General features: G+C 35.6%; 3 protein-coding genes across 4 annotated transcripts; 2 read left to right on the top strand and 1 right to left on the bottom strand.

The window, feature by feature from the left end:
- The first annotated feature begins 85 nt into the window (after positions 1-85).
- LOC125585647 (UDP-glycosyltransferase 73C2-like) lies at positions 86-4,799 on the top strand. Its single transcript, XM_048755081.1, has one exon. The coding sequence runs from the start codon at positions 1,159-1,161 to the stop codon at positions 2,644-2,646; it is 1,488 nt and encodes a 495-aa protein (XP_048611038.1). The 5' UTR covers positions 86-1,158; the 3' UTR covers positions 2,647-4,799.
- A 451-nt stretch (positions 4,800-5,250) lies between these two features.
- LOC106391486 lies at positions 5,251-11,482 on the top strand. The gene is made up of 21 exons (XM_048755079.1): positions 5,251-5,505; positions 5,595-6,605; positions 6,693-6,770; positions 6,875-7,079; positions 7,178-7,337; positions 7,489-7,563; positions 7,739-7,825; positions 7,919-8,008; positions 8,098-8,179; positions 8,263-8,322; positions 8,397-8,449; positions 8,527-8,693; positions 9,009-9,219; positions 9,388-9,445; positions 9,537-9,593; positions 9,701-9,946; positions 10,390-10,454; positions 10,549-10,605; positions 10,692-10,785; positions 10,908-11,048; positions 11,140-11,482. The coding sequence occupies exons 2-21, from the start codon at positions 5,622-5,624 to the stop codon at positions 11,311-11,313; spliced, it is 3,144 nt and encodes a 1,047-aa protein (XP_048611036.1). The 5' UTR covers positions 5,251-5,505; positions 5,595-5,621; the 3' UTR covers positions 11,314-11,482.
- Positions 11,483-14,808: 3,326 nt separating this feature from the next.
- On the bottom strand, positions 14,809-17,523 carry LOC106392130 (probable 2-oxoglutarate-dependent dioxygenase SLC1). Of its 2 annotated transcripts, XM_013832908.3 has the most exons (5): positions 17,074-17,523; positions 16,696-16,986; positions 16,364-16,611; positions 15,392-15,719; positions 14,809-15,208 (listed from the first exon to the last, which is right to left on the bottom strand). In XM_013832908.3, exons 2-5 carry the CDS (start codon positions 16,969-16,971, stop codon positions 14,960-14,962), a joined length of 1,101 nt encoding a protein of 366 aa, XP_013688362.2. In that variant the 5' UTR covers positions 16,972-16,986; positions 17,074-17,523; the 3' UTR covers positions 14,809-14,959. The 2 variants fall into 2 exon arrangements, with proteins under 2 accessions (XP_013688362.2, XP_048611035.1); XM_048755078.1 differs by lacking the exon at positions 17,074-17,523 and having other exon boundaries at positions 16,696-17,007.
- Positions 17,524-17,811: the final 288 nt, after the last annotated feature.

Raw genomic sequence — 17,811 nt, 5'->3', positions numbered from 1 at the left:
AATGTCATCAGGAACCATTTCCCCATGGCGCAACATGAAGCTTTGTTACCAAAGACGGTTAAAATATATTTATAGCTTTTTTATTTTTAAAGATGTCATTCTAATATGTAGAATGTAGTTGTCCAAAGAGAGGAATAGAGAGTCCGTCCGAGTTTGATTTTTGTGTGTTTATTAATTTTGTAATTTATGCGTCTGTGAGCACTTTTCTCTTTATTTTCAACGTAGTTCTCAAAGATATTTCACTTTGGGGCTTGAGTACTAAAGAACACATTTGAGTGGCCGCCACGGAACGTACTAGTCTCTATATGTTTTGTAAACAATAAGCCATTTGCTTCCTGTCTGTATACCTACGAACTATGTAGTAACAATAACGTAGATATTGTGGGTGAATACGGAAATTAGGGTTTTTTCTTTGTCTAGTATTTAGTCTATTTTCCCCATGAAATAGCTATTTTAAACGTATCTTAACTTTGAGATATTTTATGACTTTCGGTCTAATGAATTCTCTAATCAAAATGCTCTATGAATAATTGAGAGGAAAAAAGATAAGATATAAAATGGAGAATGGGACATGGACATGTGAAGATATCAACATCGGGTGCTACATTTTCTTTTTGTCAATAATGTGCATCTGACCAGGCCCATATCTTAACCTTTTTGTCACATTTGTATACGTAATGATTTGAGATATACGGTAATATTCACGAAGAAATGCTTAATATAGAACAGGCAGTCAAAACCTAAATTTACTTAAAATTACCCAAACTCACCCAGTTTTACTACGATATCATTTCTGCGGCTGTTAACTTTTATGCCTTTTTCGACGTAGTTCTCAAAAATATGTCGTTTATTTTTGGCTTATATGAATATAGAGGAACACGAGTGCCCGCCACGAAATGTATCTGTACTAACATGTGGACTGTATTGTGTTTTTTTAGCGAATAAGCAAATGCGTTATTGACTTATTGTTCTCTCTCTCTTTCTTGGTCAAGATTCAAGAACACGTCGTTTTTTTATTATTTTCTTGTCGTCCAAGTTTATCTACTTCTATCGAGTCAATATATATACATATATCTATGCAAAAACAAATATACACACTCACACCATCCAAATCAAATCAAAGCAAAAACAGAAAGTAAAGGTTAGAGAGAGTTCCTCATGGCTTCTGAAACATCCCAACAACTTCATCCACCTCTTCACTTTGTTCTCTTCCCTTTCATGGCTCAAGGCCACATGATCCCCATGGTTGATATTGCAAGGCTTTTGGCTCAGCGTGGTGTGACCATAACAATTGTCACGACGCCTCAGAACGAAGCGAGGTTCAAGAACATTCTAAGCCGAGCCATCCAGTCCGGCTTGCCCATTAGGCTGGAGCATGTGAAGATTACATTTCAAGAAGTTGGTCTGCTTGAAGAACACGAAAACGTAGATTCTCTTGACTCAATGGAGCTGATCGTACCTTTCTTTAAAGCAGTGAACATGGTCGAAGAGCCGGTCATGAAGCTCATGGAAGAGATGAAACCTAAACCAACATGTCTAATATCTGACTTTTGTTTGCCTTACACAAGCAAAATCGCCAAGAAGCTCAATATCCCAAAGATCGTTTTTCATGGCGTATCTAGCTTTTGTCTTCTGTGTATGCATATTCTACACCGAAACCTAGAGATCCTGGAGGCCTTAAAGTCAGACAAAGAGCGTTTCTTGGTTCCTAATTTTCCTGATAGAGTTGAATTTACAAAACCTCAAGTTACTATAGCAAATGATAGTGGAGAGTGGAAACAAATCTTGGCTGAACAGGTTGAAGCTGATGACACATCATATGGTGTAATCATCAACACATTTCAAGAGTTGGAGTCTGCTTATGTGAAGGACTACAAGGAGGCTAGGGCTGGTAAAGTATGGTCCATTGGACCTGTTTCCTTGTGCAACAAGGTAGGAGTAGACAAGGCCCAAAGGGGGAAGCAAGCTGCTATTGATCAAGATGAGTGTCTTAAATGGCTTGATTCTAAAGAAAAAAGGTCAGTGTTATATGTTTGTCTTGGAAGTATATGCAACGTTCCTCTTGCTCAGCTCAAAGAGCTAGGGCTAGGCCTTGAAGAATCTCAAAGACCTTTCATCTGGGTGATAAGAGGTTGGGAGAAGTATAATGAGCTAGCTGAGTGGTTCTTGGAGAGCGGTTTCGAAGAAAGAAACAAAGAAAGAGGGCTCCTAATCAAAGGATGGTCACCTCAAATCCTTATCCTTTCACACCCTGCCGTTGGAGGATTCTTGACACATTGTGGATGGAACTCGACTCTTGAAGGAATCACCTCAGGTGTTCCATTGATCACTTGGCCATTGTTTGGAGACCAGTTCTGCAACCAGAAACTGGTCGTGGAGGTTTTAAAAGCGGGTGTAAGTGTTGGGGTTGAAGAGGTCATGAGATTTGGTGAAGAGGAGAAGATAGGAGTGTTGGTGGATAGAGAAGGAGTGAAGAAGGCAGTGGAAGATTTAATGGGTGAGAGTGAGGAGGGAAAAGAGAGAAGAAAGAGAGTTAAAGAGCTTGGAGAATTAGCTCACAAGGCTGTTGAAGAAGAAGGCTCTTCTCACTCCAACATCACATGCTTCCTTGAAGACATGGTGCAAGTAGCACAATCCAAGAAGTGATGTATTGTTGTTACTCTCTATTATATCATTGATCATGTAATATTTTATCAGCTATTAAACTTCACAAAAAAATTATCATTTATGTATGGTTGAATAATCGAATTTATATCAAATTATATACACTAAATAGTTTTTTTTTTTCATATTCAAACATTTAAATAGTGGGAAAAGCAAGTTTATAATATTTTGTTTTGTTAAACAGAGAGTTGAAAGCTAGACAAGTGGTTCTGAAGATTACAGCTGCGGTATTGCTTCTAGCGACTCCTCAGAGCTTTACATATATATAATCACTGTGTTTTATTTTCTTGTTGAAGACTTATCAACAACCCTTTTCCTCCTTATGACAAAGTTGATTTTGACGTATGCTACAAAGTATGAAGATTTTTAGTTTCTCTAGTTACTAATATGATATGGGCTTTGAGAATTTGTGTTACTAGAACGCCCAATAATATATCAAAGCCCAATAATATATCAAAGCCCATTAACTCGGAAGTGAGATGAATGATCAGATCTTGAACTGGAAATAACACTCTCATATAAGTGTCACTGTCCCTGAAATTGATCTTCCCGACAACAACCCACGACACCATCACAGAGAAAATGTAGTGTTGTTATTAACCTGTGCAAATCCATGTAATATTAACATAGATATAATTTAATAAAAAAATGAGTTTAAGCTTCGAATCGAAGAAACACCAATGCCTTGTTTTCCTGAAGTTCAAGTTGCAATTGACAAGTGAAAATCATATATGATCAGTGATTCAAATTCATCTGGGAAGTATAAAATCAAATCTGAAAAATATGAATGGATGTGGAGTTGGAGCTACAATAAAAAAAAAACGTAGCCAAGGGAAATATGGCATATCCAATAGAAGATTCTTAATTCTCGTCCTATATAGTTTCACAATATATACTTTTATTTTTATAAAATCAATAAACAAAAAGTTAATCAGTAGCAGTGTTAGTGTATAGCACTACTTTCCTATGACTCAAAAGTCTCAAACAAAATGTTGCTTCGCCTTTTCACGATTCAAATATTTTGAATATTTTCTAAAATACTGTAACAACCATAAATTCAAAATACAAAACTGTGGTTACACGGTATAACGTATAGCAAGGTTGCTCGTTAAAAGATATCAGTTAATCTCACATAGTAGCATACACGTGAATCAACAACATAAATACATAAACAACTGATCGTCACCGAAGTATATAATCAATATGGCGAATTGGTGATTCGTGTGATGTTTAATGGTTTACGTAACTATAGACTATGTGTATATCTTAGGTTTAAAACATGAACCAGAATAACAAAAATAAAGTTGCATGGGTGAGATTTTAGTTGTTTGATGTTTTGTAGGCATTTTGCACGCACAGAATATAAATATACAACACGTCAAGTCATCGCATACGTATGATCCATTACAGGGTTTATCACACGTATTGCTTTTGTTTGTTTAATTTCATAGGTACTATCAATGTATTCATCAGACAAGATAACTCATGAAATCGGATCCCATTTTCTTAAAGTAAACGAGAAAGTAAAGTATATATTTTATGGCGTGTGATTGGAGCTGAAGTGAAAAGGGTAGCCAATGAAAATATGGCATATCCTTGGAAGATTCCCAATTTCTCAACCCATCATTTTTTTTTTCAAAATATTTAATATTATCACACTTTATCACATGGATGTAACTTTGCTAGCGTAGAAGGGACATTATAGATGTATGTATTTGTGCGAGTCTATAAAGAAAGCATAAAAGCATCATATGAAACCCTCTCTCCACAACACCGAAACATGACGGTGGTGTTGGCTCTTCTCGAAGAGCCTCAGGAAGTTTGAACCCAGCAAGCGGGTTCTTCTCTATATATGTAGATTGGGCAACTCGATCTGATCCTTTGGCATTTCCTCTATCTGATTGAAGAAGAAGAAGAAGAAGAAGGAAGATGATGTGTGTATCTTCTTCTAACTTTTGAGAGTTCTGTTCAACTTGTGTTTGGTTCACTGTTTCGCTTCTTCTGGTTTATATTATTTGTTTTGTTATGTCTTTTTGATTATCTCTCCATCTGTGTGTTAGTAACGTGATGATTACTACCCTAATGTTTTATGAGTTGATGCTGAATTCTATAGTATCTTAATGGTTTATACTGTATTTTACTTCCTATGTTACAAATAATTAATTCATGATGAGATTTTTGCAGAAAATGTGATTTTGTTTTAGTTTTTAACTTTGTGGCCTTGCTTAAAACTCAAGATAAGAATATGATGGCATGTAAAGATTTGTATTTAATTAACACAAAAATCACTCAAAACCTAACTGTGTCGTAGTGAAAATATATTTGATTAAACTGATTCCACCAATTATTATCTTTAACACGAATGTTTTTTAGAAACCTAAACCATACTATCATTGACCAAAAGATAATAACGAAAAAATTCAAAATGTCTACATACACTAAATAAAAGATGTGACAGTGAATCAATATTCAAAAGATTATGAAAGTAATGTACTAACATTTGAAAATTGAGTGAAACAAATGTAACAAACGGCAAAACATATAAACGGCGCTTGTAAAAGTTAATAATTACAAAAATTGCTTTGTAAGTCAATATGGGCCTTTGGGCCCAGCTTTAGTTTCTTAACAATCGGCCCTTATAAAAATCAATAATTACAAAAGCTGCCACTGTCTGTATTGCTATCTTCTTCCCCAATGGCTGCAAAGAGAGTTTGCGTTCACCTTCCTCCTCCAGATCAGCCTCCCCTGAACCCTAAATCCACTCATCGATCTCGATTCTCGATCGGATGCTATACCTCCGCCGATTCGTAACCAAACCGGTGGTTCTAAAACTCTCCCAAGGTTCGCTTCGTTACTCCGATTAGGTTAAACCGTTTCTGTTTTCTTCTCTACTAATCTCATCTTGCTTCTCCATTTCTTCTCTGTGTTAGAGTCCGATTAGAGCAGATTCGTTTGCTATGAAGGAAGAGTTTGCCCCCGGCGGTGGCGGCGAGATCAGTTCGGTTAAGCGGATGGCCTTAGACGGCGGCGAGAGGAGTGGGATTAGCTGTAAGCGAATCAAAACGACTTTAGTTAATGGTTTTATCGTTTACACTAGAACGAGGAGGACTAAACTCAATAAGGTTAACGAAGAAGACGAGTCGAAGCCAACGGATGAAGTTGCAATCAATGATCCAATAGCTGAGAGATCTTGCGTTAAGAATACAGTTGTTGAGAGATCTGTGGAGAGAACTGCTGAGGAAGAGCGCTTAGTTACTGGCAGCTTAGCTGAAACTAACATCTCTGAGAGTTCTTGCGTTAACAATACTGTTGTTGAGAGATCTGTGGAGAGAATTGCTGTGGAAGAGCGCTTAGTTACTGCTAGATTGGCTGACACTAGCATCGCGGAGAGTTCTTGCGTTAACAATACTGTTGTTGAGAGCTCTGTGGAGAGAACTGCTGTGGAAGAGCGCGTAGTTACTGGCAGCTTAGCTGAGATTATGGCGGATGATAAGTTCAGAGAAGTGGATACTGAGAGTGGCAGTAGTTGCTCGTTAGTTGATGTTGTGATTGATGATATACAGTTTGAAGAATTGTTACATGAAGCGATTCCTGTGGAGATTCTTCCGGAAGGGAGCTTGGATTTTGAGGTAGCTAAAGACAGAGCCATTGGAAAACGCTATTTGGCGTCAAAGGCGAATAGGCATGGATCTTTAAAGCGTACGAAGAAGACGTATAAATCGCTTTTGAGACTGAAGAAGGTAAACAAAGTAGTCTCTAAGGATGCAGAGGTTCTGGCAGATTCAGAATTGGATAGTGAGGGGTTGGATGAACAGAATCTTTCTATGAGTCTGGCTGGCATTTCCAATGTAGTAGTCCGCAAAAGGCCAGATACAGTGAGGGAACTTTTTGAGACTGGTATACTTGATGGTGTGTCGGTGGTCTACACGGGTACTGCTCAGGTTGGGCTATTCTGTTTTGTTTTTGTTTGGTTTTGTGACCATTTCATTCTAGCTTAATCTAAGTAATTTTTTTTTATAATGTTTTAGTCTCAAGGCTTTGGTCTCCGTGGCATCATTACGGATGGTGGAATTTTGTGTTCGTGTTCCTCCTGTGATTGGGCTAATGTAAGAATATGTTACTCTGCAACTCATAATGCAGGTTGACTATTATTATCTCTAGTTATTCTATCAGAAATATTCTGGTGTACATAAACACGTTCTTTTTGTAGGTCGTTACAACTTCCCAATTTGAGATTCATGCTAATAAGCAATACAAACGAGCATCACAATATATTTGTTTTGAGAATGGTAAGAGCCTACTAGATGTTCTGAAGATTTGTAGGAACGCTCCTCTACATTCTCTTCGAGCAAAAGTTCTTGATGCTGTTGATAGTGCGTCTAAAGAAAAATGCTTCACCTGTAAAAGATGCAAAGGTGGGCTGTTATAGTATTTTCTCCCTAGCGTGTTCTAACACGTATCGATTTCTTAGATTTCTTCGGTCAAAATTGAATTTAATGCCTGTGGTTTGTAGGCGTGTGCCCTTTATCCTCTCTTGGCCATAGAGGGTTACTGTGTTTGTCATGCTCAGAGATAGAAAATTCTCAGAGCAGCCCTATTGCGACATGGACCCCAACTAGTGCTCCTGCGTGCATAACATCTCTGGCTAAGAGCAGATGGAAGATAACAAGAAAGTTGGTAACCTTTATTCTATGTTCTCTTAGTCATAAGGTGTCTCTTCGACTATTTATATTTCCATCTTATGTGTGGCGAATTTTATTTTTTCTTTGGGCATCATGCATGAGTGTAAATACTCATTCTCTACTGTTTTGTTTGCTTTTTCAGGCGATCAGAATCCACATTAAAGTCGCCTCTATCTATATCACCACTGGGAAATAGCACTCAGGAGATCACAAGAAAGTTGGTATCCTATTGCTGGTTTTTTTATGTTTGTATGTATTGCATCTTCATCAACCATTGTATTGATAGGACTCTTTTTGGAATTTTTTTTGTCGCTTAAGCATGGTATATGTAATGCATGTCCTCTTTTCTTGAATCTGATCATCAAAATTTGAATTACCACCTTACGTCTCAGGGCATTACGTCAAGCTTTGGTTGGGAAGGCTCTCAGTGCTTCTACAAATATATCTTCACATAATAAGTGCAGATCTGAGTTTAATATGTTGGTATCCTTACTTCATGATGATATTAGCCAAACTAACGCTGATGATAAAGAGTCGTATTTTGACGCGTCTAGTTCCTTGTATTTTTGAAGGTTAGCCCAACATTCTGTGACCCCCAAGGCTTTAAAAAGCGTGCCCCTTTCTGTTTCTTCAAAAAAGAGGAGTTGTAGAACAACGAGAAGGTTAGTATCTCTTATTTGTAGCATCCTTATTTTTGTTTTTGCTGGCTGGTTTCGAACTATTATGTTTACTTACATCTCTTTGCATGCAGGGATCAGGGATTGCATAAATTAGTGTTTGAGAGAGAGGGATTACCAGATGGAACTGAACTAGGATACTACGCCCGCGGACAGGTTAGCTACCTTATCGTACGTGTGGTTATTATATATCTCTGGACCTGACCTTCTCTTTTAACACATAATATCACTGTGGGCAGAAATTGCTCGGAGGCCACAAAATGGGTGCCGGAATTTACTGTTACTGCTGCAAGTGTGAGGTACTTGATATTATACACTCTACATCATGATCATGCATTATCAGTTCGTTCTTAATATTGCATTTTTCGTGCAGGTGAGCCCATCCGTGTTCGAAGCTCATGCAGGCTGGACATCTCGCAGAAAACCGTACGAATTTTCTCCTGTCTCTTTTATATTGGAATTTTGCATTCCTTCGATGTCTGATTAGTCTCTACTTGTTGCAGTTATTTTTACATATATACATCTAATGGTGTGTCTCTTCACGAATGGGCAATGACTTTCTCACAAGGCCGGAAATATTCTGCTAATGAAAATGACGACTTGTGTGTCATTTGTGCCGATGGTGGAAATCTTCTGCGCTGCGATAGCTGCCCAAGAGCCTTCCACATAGGTAATGTACTTAAAACAGTTTTACAGCATGCATTTCACTTTCTTTCTTTACCTCTTGAATAACTTTTCCTATAGTTCAATATCTACACGTGTTCGTAACATATTGCATGGAGGATGAGTTAATTGAATGATTATAATACTGATCTTGAAAAGGGTATGGATATATCTACAAGCAGGATCACTTCCATTTTAGCCACTTTTCTGAATTTCAGATCATGTCTCTCAAACAGTAGAGTCCGTTGTATTCTTATGTTTTGAATCACTTTGTTGAAATTTCGATAAATTTGTTCTCAATTTATCTGTCTGGTCTATGTAGAATGTGTTTCCCTTCCAAGTATTCCTCGTGGTAACTGGCATTGCAAATACTGCGAGAAAAATTCCAAGACCGAGACTATTGGAGAGTACAATGTTAATTCTTCTGCACCTAGTCAACTAGAAGGAGTTGATCATGCTGATCAGTTAGCTGGACGATGCATTCGAGTTGTCAAGAACATGGAAGCTGAAACAAATGGGTGTGTACTATGCAGGTAAATATTCTGGCCGAGTCTAATTTCTTATTCTGAATGTGCGGTATGCTAACAATTATTTAACTACTATGTCCTTCGAGTTAGAAGGGCATTACCTGTTTGAGAGTATTTTATTAATATGTGCACGAACCCAGTACATTAATCGTCTTAACATATTTTTGTCCGCAGTGGTTCTGATTTTTGCAGATCCGGATTCGGGCCACGAACGATCATAATATGTGATCAGGTAATTTCTCAATTGTAGCAAGATCTTAAATTAGATTATTTGCATATCACACTAATAATTACTACTTTTACTGATATTTACATTGCAACAGTGTGAAAAGGAGTACCACATTGGATGTCTGAGTAGTCATAACATTGTGGATTTAAAGGTGACAGCATATAACTCTATATCCAGCGTATAGTCTTCTGCGTGTGTGCCCATATTAGATCTTTTTGATAATTTCAGCTAACACGGGATGATATGATTTTCTGACAGGAATTACCTAAAGGAAATTGGTTTTGCTCTATGGACTGTACGAGGATCAACTCCACTTTGCAGAAGTTACTGCTTGGTGGGGCGGAGACGCTTTCAGATTCTTCTTTGGAAATAATACGCATGAAGCAAGGATTAACTGATGTTGATTCCGTCAGTCATCTAGGCATCAGATGGAGACTGATCAGCGGCAAAGTTACTTCTCCTGAAAGCCGGATGTTGCTGTCTCAGGCGTTGGCTATTTTTCATGTAAGCGGTTTTGCAGTTCAAAATCTTTAACTTTATATCATAGCGATCCTTTTTGTTCCTATCTGATAATTGGTACTCTTAACACAAAGAATGAATTGACGTAGCTCATGGCTATTTCTCTTTTCGCTAAGTAGTGGCTAGATAACTAGCAAAATGCAGTAATACACTATAACACAATAAAGGTTGCATAGATCTACATTATCCTTTAGTATAGTTCGTTAAGACTCAGATAATATTTCTACAGTTTCAGCTTCATTTTGTTAGTATATACGCATATCTCTATTTCTATGTCTGCAAGTTGAAACTAAATAAGGCATAACCATGAATAAGAATCACCCTCTTTTATGTTTTACCTTTATATTCCTTTGTATCTTTCATGGAATCATCATATGACCAACGTTCCTCAAAACTTATACATCATGTTTAATGCTTTTTACTTGCAGGATTGCTTTGATCCTATAGTTGATCCAGTTTCAGGGCGCAATCTTATTCCAAGAATGGTTTACGGGTAAAGGACTCTTCCATCATGCGTGCTTCAAGTAGCCTGATTTTTTATTTCTATAACACTTTCATTAACAATCACAAGTGCATTTTTCGTTTAGGAAGAGTATGCAAGGACAAGACTACGGAGGAATCTGCTGTGCTGTTTTGACTGTGAAGTAAGATCTTTTCCTCGATTCTATATAAGTTTTGTTATTGCGGTCAACCATTGATTTGGCTTGTTTTCCGCTGCTAATTTATGTAGTGCAACTGTTGTTTCTGCTGGACTACTACGAGTATTTGGCCGAGAGGTTGCAGAACTTCCATTAGTTGCAACACGCATGTGCAGCCGAGAGAAGGTAAGTGTCTTATTATCCCAATTACAAACCATATCTAAAAGATAAATCATGTTTCCTAATTGACCTGTTAGGTTCCTTTCCTTGCTTAACCGAGTTTAATGGGGTTTTTTAAAACAAAACAGGGCTACTTTCAATTGCTATTTTCCTGCGTTGAGAAGCTACTCTCATTCCTGAATGTTGAAAGCATCATGGTTCCAGCAGCTGAAGAGGCAGAGCCCTTGTGGATGAACAAATTTGGCTTCAGAAAACTCGCACCTGAACAGGTAAAACGTTGGGATTTGACTTGTTTGTAAATTGTGTAGTAAATGTTCTAATAGAAAGAATCTCATAACAATGAAAACTTTATTGTTACAGCTCAGCAAGTATGTAAAGGTGAGCTACCAAATGGTGAGGTTCAAAGGAGCGTCCATGCTGCAGAAACCGGTTCGTTCGCACCTGATCACTGACAAGAAAACCGAGGCGGAACACAATTTTGATTTGAAACAACCTAAGGAGTCGTTAAAGATGGATGAAAGAGTGGATGAGTGAGTTACAAACAATAGAGACGTGTGTATATTTTGTAGATTAGAAACGAAACTCTTTCTGTTTACTTTTTAGATTCAGATTTTACCTTTTGTTCTTATTGGAAAAAAATATTTTAAGAAAACAATATGTTACAATTTGGTTTACATTAACATTGTTTCTTTCTGTTTCTGCTCATCGTGGTCCACGTTTATTCAAGTACTACACCATTAGTATTGTAAAACAAAGTAGCAAGTTTTATTGATCAGATAATAGACTTTTAACTTAACAAAGCAATTTTTGCCTCTCAAAAAGTGATCAGTGACCAAATGCACAATTTAACCACCACACTCAAAATTTTCTATGAAGAAATTAGATTTACGTTAGTTTACGACGTCAATCTTCCTTACAGCTAGCTACAAACTTCTAACCTCTATTTTTCTCTGAATAAGCTAAGAGAAGCAACATAATTCATGATGTCAAGTGAACTGATCTTGATCTTCGTTTCTTTTCTCTCTATCATCCTCTCAATCTATGGTTTACCAGAAAGATATCTCAAACAGTGGAGGTGATTGCCAAACCTTGCACACTAGCACAATGCTTCATTTGTTTTTATTTTTCGACACTCTCGCTCTCCAAATGAGAGTTAGTATGAATTGCTAAAAAAATCTTCTTATAAAAAAAAGATGTATTTGAGTGGATCAAACTATAAGTAGCAAGTTTTATTCATTGGATGAGTACAGTTAACTTTCATCCATAGCAATGGAAGATGAGTTTACCATGTAAATAAAGAAAAATATATGAGGATTCAAAATATAACAACTTGAAGATGCAAGCATGACCAGAGCCATGTCCATGTGTTAAAAAAAGAGGCAAGTGCCTCAGGAAATTGCTTCAAATTCCATATATTGGCTACCATTTTTTAAAATACAGTTAAATAAAAATATTCTAACATTTGGATTTACGATTTAGTGATCATTGTTTAGGATTTAGTATTTAAGGGATAAGATTGGGGTTTTAAACTATTATATATGTTTTATAAATTATTCTTAAACATTTATAAATGATTTAGGAGGATTAGATTAGCTGTTTTCATCACAAACATAAAATATTTATGAAAATGGTTATCTTTTAAGAGTAGATTTGGAAAGAGATACCGAATTTATGGTAATATTTAAATTCTCCTTAGTTTTTGGGCCTCTTCTTATCCAATCAATTGATTTAAAAATATTTAAACATGTCGACATTTTTGTAATAGTTTTCTGCAAATTTAACTGTATTATCCTTTCTGGTCTAAATTTTATATATAATTTTAGATTTTAAATATTCGCTTATTTTTTTTTTATGTATATGTTTTCACATATTCTAATTCATTTGATATTGTAATGTTGAATAATTTTATAACTTTGCAATTACAGTTATGATTTTATTATTTGCATAGGTGTGAAATTTTTGGGTCATCATTCTTTGAATATATGTAAACAACCTTATTAAATATTTTTTCATCAACTATTTTCATATTTGTTTTGTTTACTAAGTTGTCTTAACTTCACAATCAAAAAACATTTTAAATTTCATTAAGGCTCCAAATTTTTATATTGCCTTATAAGGTCCAATATTGACTAGGCACGACACTGAGCATGACTATACAATTAGATCAATAGAAAACTAGAAGCATGTTGGTTACATATCAATACATCATAGATACACTGCTCTAAATTTTGAAGGAAATTTGAAAAGAAAACTAGTTGAACAAAATAAGCATAAATTAGAAATTAATGAAGGAAAAAATAAGCAAAATGTAAGTAAAATATAAGTAAACAAAAGTGAAACAATATTGTAAGACTATACCATAACTAATCATTTACTAATAGTTAACCCAAATAAATAATCAAAACTGCAAGAGTATTAATTTTGAAACTATATGTCGTCTTAGTTAAGCAATAAGTTTGATCGAATTTGTATTCAAACTATGAATTACAATAATTTGTATCAAAATGACAAATCATATGCTATTCAAGTATGATTTTCTTAAAATGCAAATTGAGAGCATGTTGATTCTATAAAATTATAATAAAATCTTTAAAATTGCGGTATTATTGAACTCGTTGCTTAAAATATAATTTATTACTAGAATAGTTTTAAAAGTAATGAATTTTAGAAGATTTTTTGTTAAACTTCTTAATCAAATATCAACAATCAGTTTCAGGTAAGGATACCAATATCAACAATCATTCTATTATGAACCTAATCAATGCATTTGTTCTCATACATACATATTGTTTGATCTGAGGAAGAACACTGCACCAGTACCCGAACTTGGTGTGGAAGGTGCACAAGCAATAGCTTTGCGGATTGAAGGAGACCAAGCTATAAATTATGGAGCAAACCACAAAGACAGAGTTTCATACAGTAAACAACTAACAGATTCTCAAGCTTCTCATTTCATCAGCATATCATATATAGATGGTGATCAGTGGCTCCATTAAACTAGCGTACTCTACAAGTTTTAGAATCCTGAGGTTTTGAGTGATTTGTACTAACTCCATCCCTATTGGTGTAGAAGATTCAAGTGCAGATTCTTCTCTATATACAAAGATCAAGCACCAATATTGTTAGCCAGTAACTGAACAAGTCTACCGTCAGTGTGATATATCAAACATCACACCCACAAGGCATTGACCATTAAATGAAACTCTAGGAACATAAAAACACACAGAGAAACCTTCTCTCGTTCTTTGTTGTCTTCAATCCAGGTAACTCGAATCTGAATGCTGTGGAAGTTGAGTATGAGAATTTCCAAGTTCGCCGTCTCTACTAAGTCTCATGGAAACAAATTATCACACTGCATATTATAAGAAACCAAATCAAGTATCAGTAAGCAAAACCGAGCAGGAAACAAAACAGAGAAGCGAATCATAAATAGCAAACATAGAAGACCTCACAAGAAAGAGGCAAACAGACCCTACATCACACATGTTTCTTCATCAGTGTGTATCAACTAAATAGGAAAAAATCCGAAAAAGCAAGAAACTTGAGTACCAATAAGCAAACCTAATATCAGTTTACGCGGGGATGGTAGAACTTAGTTATCCGAATTGAATGAACTTTTTAAATGTTTAACTTGTTTTTTCCGGGACTATCCGAACAATCAAAATTGTTTTCCAGCGTTATTGTTTCTTTTTCCCTTCCAATTTTAGCGTTTTCATATTTTATAAATTATTTTATAGAGACAATTATGTTTTTTTTATTCTGTAGTAACTACCTCAGAAAATAGGAATTGTTCTTTAAATAGATTTTTTGAGTAAAATAATCTTATTGGACTTATTGACCCTCTTAGGTTGTGTTTAACAATTTTTATTAAAAATGTTATGTTTAACAAGTCACTGAGTTTAACTTTAGTGAATTCAGATTACAAAGACATTTAGATTTTGTATGGTTGGGTTTAGTTTAATGTCCACCCTTAGCTATTTGGAACATATACAGTACAATTTCATCAAAAAAAATATAATACAATTAAAATAACAAAGCTTGATAAAGTTGGAAGCTACGCGTATTTTTGTTCTTTTTTTTGTTCTTTTAACCATGCATAACATAAATCTATAACATAATCTAATCCACCTTAATGTTATTAACATTAGAAGAAGAAAAATGATAATCTTTATCGTTCATTTTAGATGTGAATCTTGCGTGATTCAAGAAAATTCTTCCACTTGGGTTCACGAGTAGATATATACTGAAGAAAAGTGGCAAAGTCGGTGTCCATGTACTGCGGTTGATTATGTTCGTCGATGAGTTTCGGTGATGGCTTCACGACCGAAGTCAAAGGGAAGCTATGCAGCGATGCCACGGATATCCTAGGCTTTGTGGAATTCACCAATACCCTATGTAACACGCTTTTGTACCTCCCATTGCTAAATATCTACATGAATAACAACAAAAATTGTATAATTTAAATTATTCTGTCAAGCTGAGAATGATTTGTTAGAATATGGAACAAAATATCAAAAGATTGAAAACTATATTTAATGTTAAATAAATGTAATTTTTCATAATTTGGTAAAGAAAATAGAGACAAGCTTTATAAGAATATGACAAGTCATACCTCGAGATGATCGCCAACGTTGATGACAAAGGAGCCAGGGATGGGATCAATAGTGACCCATTCGTCACGGTACAGAATCTGAAGCCCTTCAACGTCGTCTTGAAGAAGAAGTGTCAAGAAGCCGTAATCGGAGTGAGGTGGCATCCCCAGCGTCAGCTCCGGCTCTGGGCACGGTGGATAACAGTTCACGACCACCATCTGACTACCTTCTTTCAACTCCTTCGCTGCCTCGTTGTCGTCACCGTCTATCTCAAGGCTCTCCATGATGGCTTTCACCATCATCTCGAACATCTCTCTCGTCTCTGTCGCGTAGGTAGCCGCCAAACTCCTGTTTTCAGTTTTAAATTTTATTTATAAATTAGTCACAAGCTCATGTAATTAATTTTGTACAATACTATTAAATATGTTTACTAATATTACACGTGATATGTAACCCGTGACTGCTCTTATATGGTGGCGGTGTAACTAGGATAAGTAAGTCGTATTATATAGACCTTTTCTTTGTTATTTAGTAGTTTTTTCTACCCATCTTTATAGATTTTTACAAGCCGCCACTTACATATCTATTACTATAATAAATCAAATAACACAATCACCTGGCTGTAGTTAGTTTATTTAGGTGGCACTTTGTGACCAAAATATACGGATTTGAATTCATATTCACTTCAAAGATTCTAAAATATGTACATACAATTTTTTACTTTGACTAATTAACTGAATCCTTCTTTAGATGTATTTAAATATTCATATACGTAATGTTTTTTTTTTTTGGTGTAATCATGTACGTAATGTTGAACAACCTGTTTTGAGTTTAACACTTGAAACCCACATGTGCTGTATATATGTGTTTATGTGGAATTTCTTGACGAAATTTCTAGTTTAATATATTTATTTTCAGGAGAAAAACTGCATATGATTAATTAACTTTCAGTTAGTTATATGTATAACGTAATTAAATGTGGGAAAGCTCACCTGAAATCGGATGGAGAAGAAGGCCAATAAGGAAGATAATCAGGGAGAGGATGTGCATAAAGCTTCAAGAAGTCTCTCCAACAAAAGACATTGTCTTTGTTCTGGTTGAAACTGGTACCGTACCGTACTGGAGCCGACATGTCTGACGTCATGTACTTCGATCTCTCCTCGTACGGAAGCTCAAAGAATTTCTTACACACTTCTATCATGTTCCTGCTAACGTCTCCCCCCATTCCATGATTCACCACCTGCATACCCATTCCAATAGCTTACTTGCTTAGCAAGCGAGTAATATATACCAGTTCATGTACTTTAGGGTTTTGAAAACCAACCTGGAAGAATCCGTAGGTTTCGCAGGCCTCGGCTATGGTTCGTAGGACATGAGACCGGTTAGGCCCTAGGAGCTCGGCGAAATCTATGATGGGAAGCTTTAAGTTTTGTTTTGGTTTGGTGAGCTTGTCGGATTTTGTGAAGATGGGTCGGTCAGGTTCGGGCCATATATATTTGGTTGGCACTTTGGTCAGACCGTTGTCACAAAGATGTTTCACGCCTTTCTGGTATCTATTGTTCTCTTCCACTACCACCGGAGCTATCATCGTCGGCGACATTCTTCTCCGTATGCACTGCAAATGAGACATTGCCATGTTATCAATTAATATATACAACGAACTTATAAAAGAACGAAAACTCACGAGATGTATGTAATTTACCTGATGAATCTTGATGTTCTCTCTGACAATAGGCAGATATTAAATGTGAGGAATCGATGTTTCAGGATTTGGTAAGTTGTGGTGGTTTTTTCATGTTGGTGGGTTTAGGTATATTTATATATACGAGTGTTTGATGAGACGTTGAAATGAATAGTCTACAATTGATATTTTGACGAATTAAACCAACTTTGGTATTGTTCTGAGTCAAATTCTTGGAGACTGACTTCTTCTTCCTAACTCGTCTCCTTACCAAAAACCGTTGACATATTATTAGTATCTTTATTCTATAGTTTCTGGACGATAAGACCACGAGATGGTAGGGTCTAGCTCACAAGAATATGAAATACATTTGAAAATGATCTAGAACAAATATTAATATTATTACAAAAGTCTACCTAGTTTGTGTATTTTGGAGTTGCCTCCTGAACTTTCATACAAAAAGATAGAATTTGATATATTTTATTTAAGAGAAAAAATATTATATATAATGTTTGCTCAAAAAGATGGACGTAGCGAGATCTTATATTAGCTTTGTCACAAATGCGCAACAGCTATTCTTGGGATAATGGTAATATAATAATACATGTAACTATCCTTATTTAGTCTAGTTATTAAAACTCAATATGAAATTATTTTTTAAAAATCATAACAATTTATCATAATTACTAAATGCCAAACGATAGTTTGATAATTGAGTATGTAGTGATGATTAAGATAATCTTCTAAAAAATAAAATTT

This window comes from Brassica napus, chromosome C4 (assembly GCF_020379485.1).
Source record: "Brassica napus cultivar Da-Ae chromosome C4, Da-Ae, whole genome shotgun sequence".
NCBI classification, from domain to species: domain Eukaryota; kingdom Viridiplantae; phylum Streptophyta; class Magnoliopsida; order Brassicales; family Brassicaceae; genus Brassica; species Brassica napus.
Note: the sequence above shows the minus strand (reverse complement) of the source record. Positions and strands in the feature narration are given on the sequence as shown.

Bases quoted from the DNA above. Each gene is read 5' to 3' on its own strand.
- LOC125585647 (XM_048755081.1), top strand. From the start codon at position 1,159: ATGGCTTCTGAAACATCCCAACAACTTCATCCACCTCTTCACTTTGTT.
- LOC106391486 (XM_048755079.1), top strand. From the start codon at position 5,622: ATGAAGGAAGAGTTTGCCCCCGGCGGTGGCGGCGAGATCAGTTCGGTT. The intron at 7,338-7,488 runs GTTGGTAACCTT...TTGCTTTTTCAG, and splicing joins AGATGGAAGATAACAAGAAA to GCGATCAGAATCCACATTAA. The intron at 9,446-9,536 runs GTAATTTCTCAA...ACATTGCAACAG, and splicing joins CGATCATAATATGTGATCAG to TGTGAAAAGGAGTACCACAT.
- LOC106392130 (XM_048755078.1), bottom strand. From the start codon at position 17,007: ATGGCAATGTCTCATTTGCAGTGCATACGGAGAAGAATGTCGCCGACG. The intron at 16,612-16,695 runs GTTGGTTTTCAA...ATGGGTATGCAG, and splicing joins AAACCTACGGATTCTTCCAG to GTGGTGAATCATGGAATGGG. The intron at 15,209-15,391 runs GTATGACTTGTC...TTATTCATGTAG, and splicing joins ACGTTGGCGATCATCTCGAG to ATATTTAGCAATGGGAGGTA.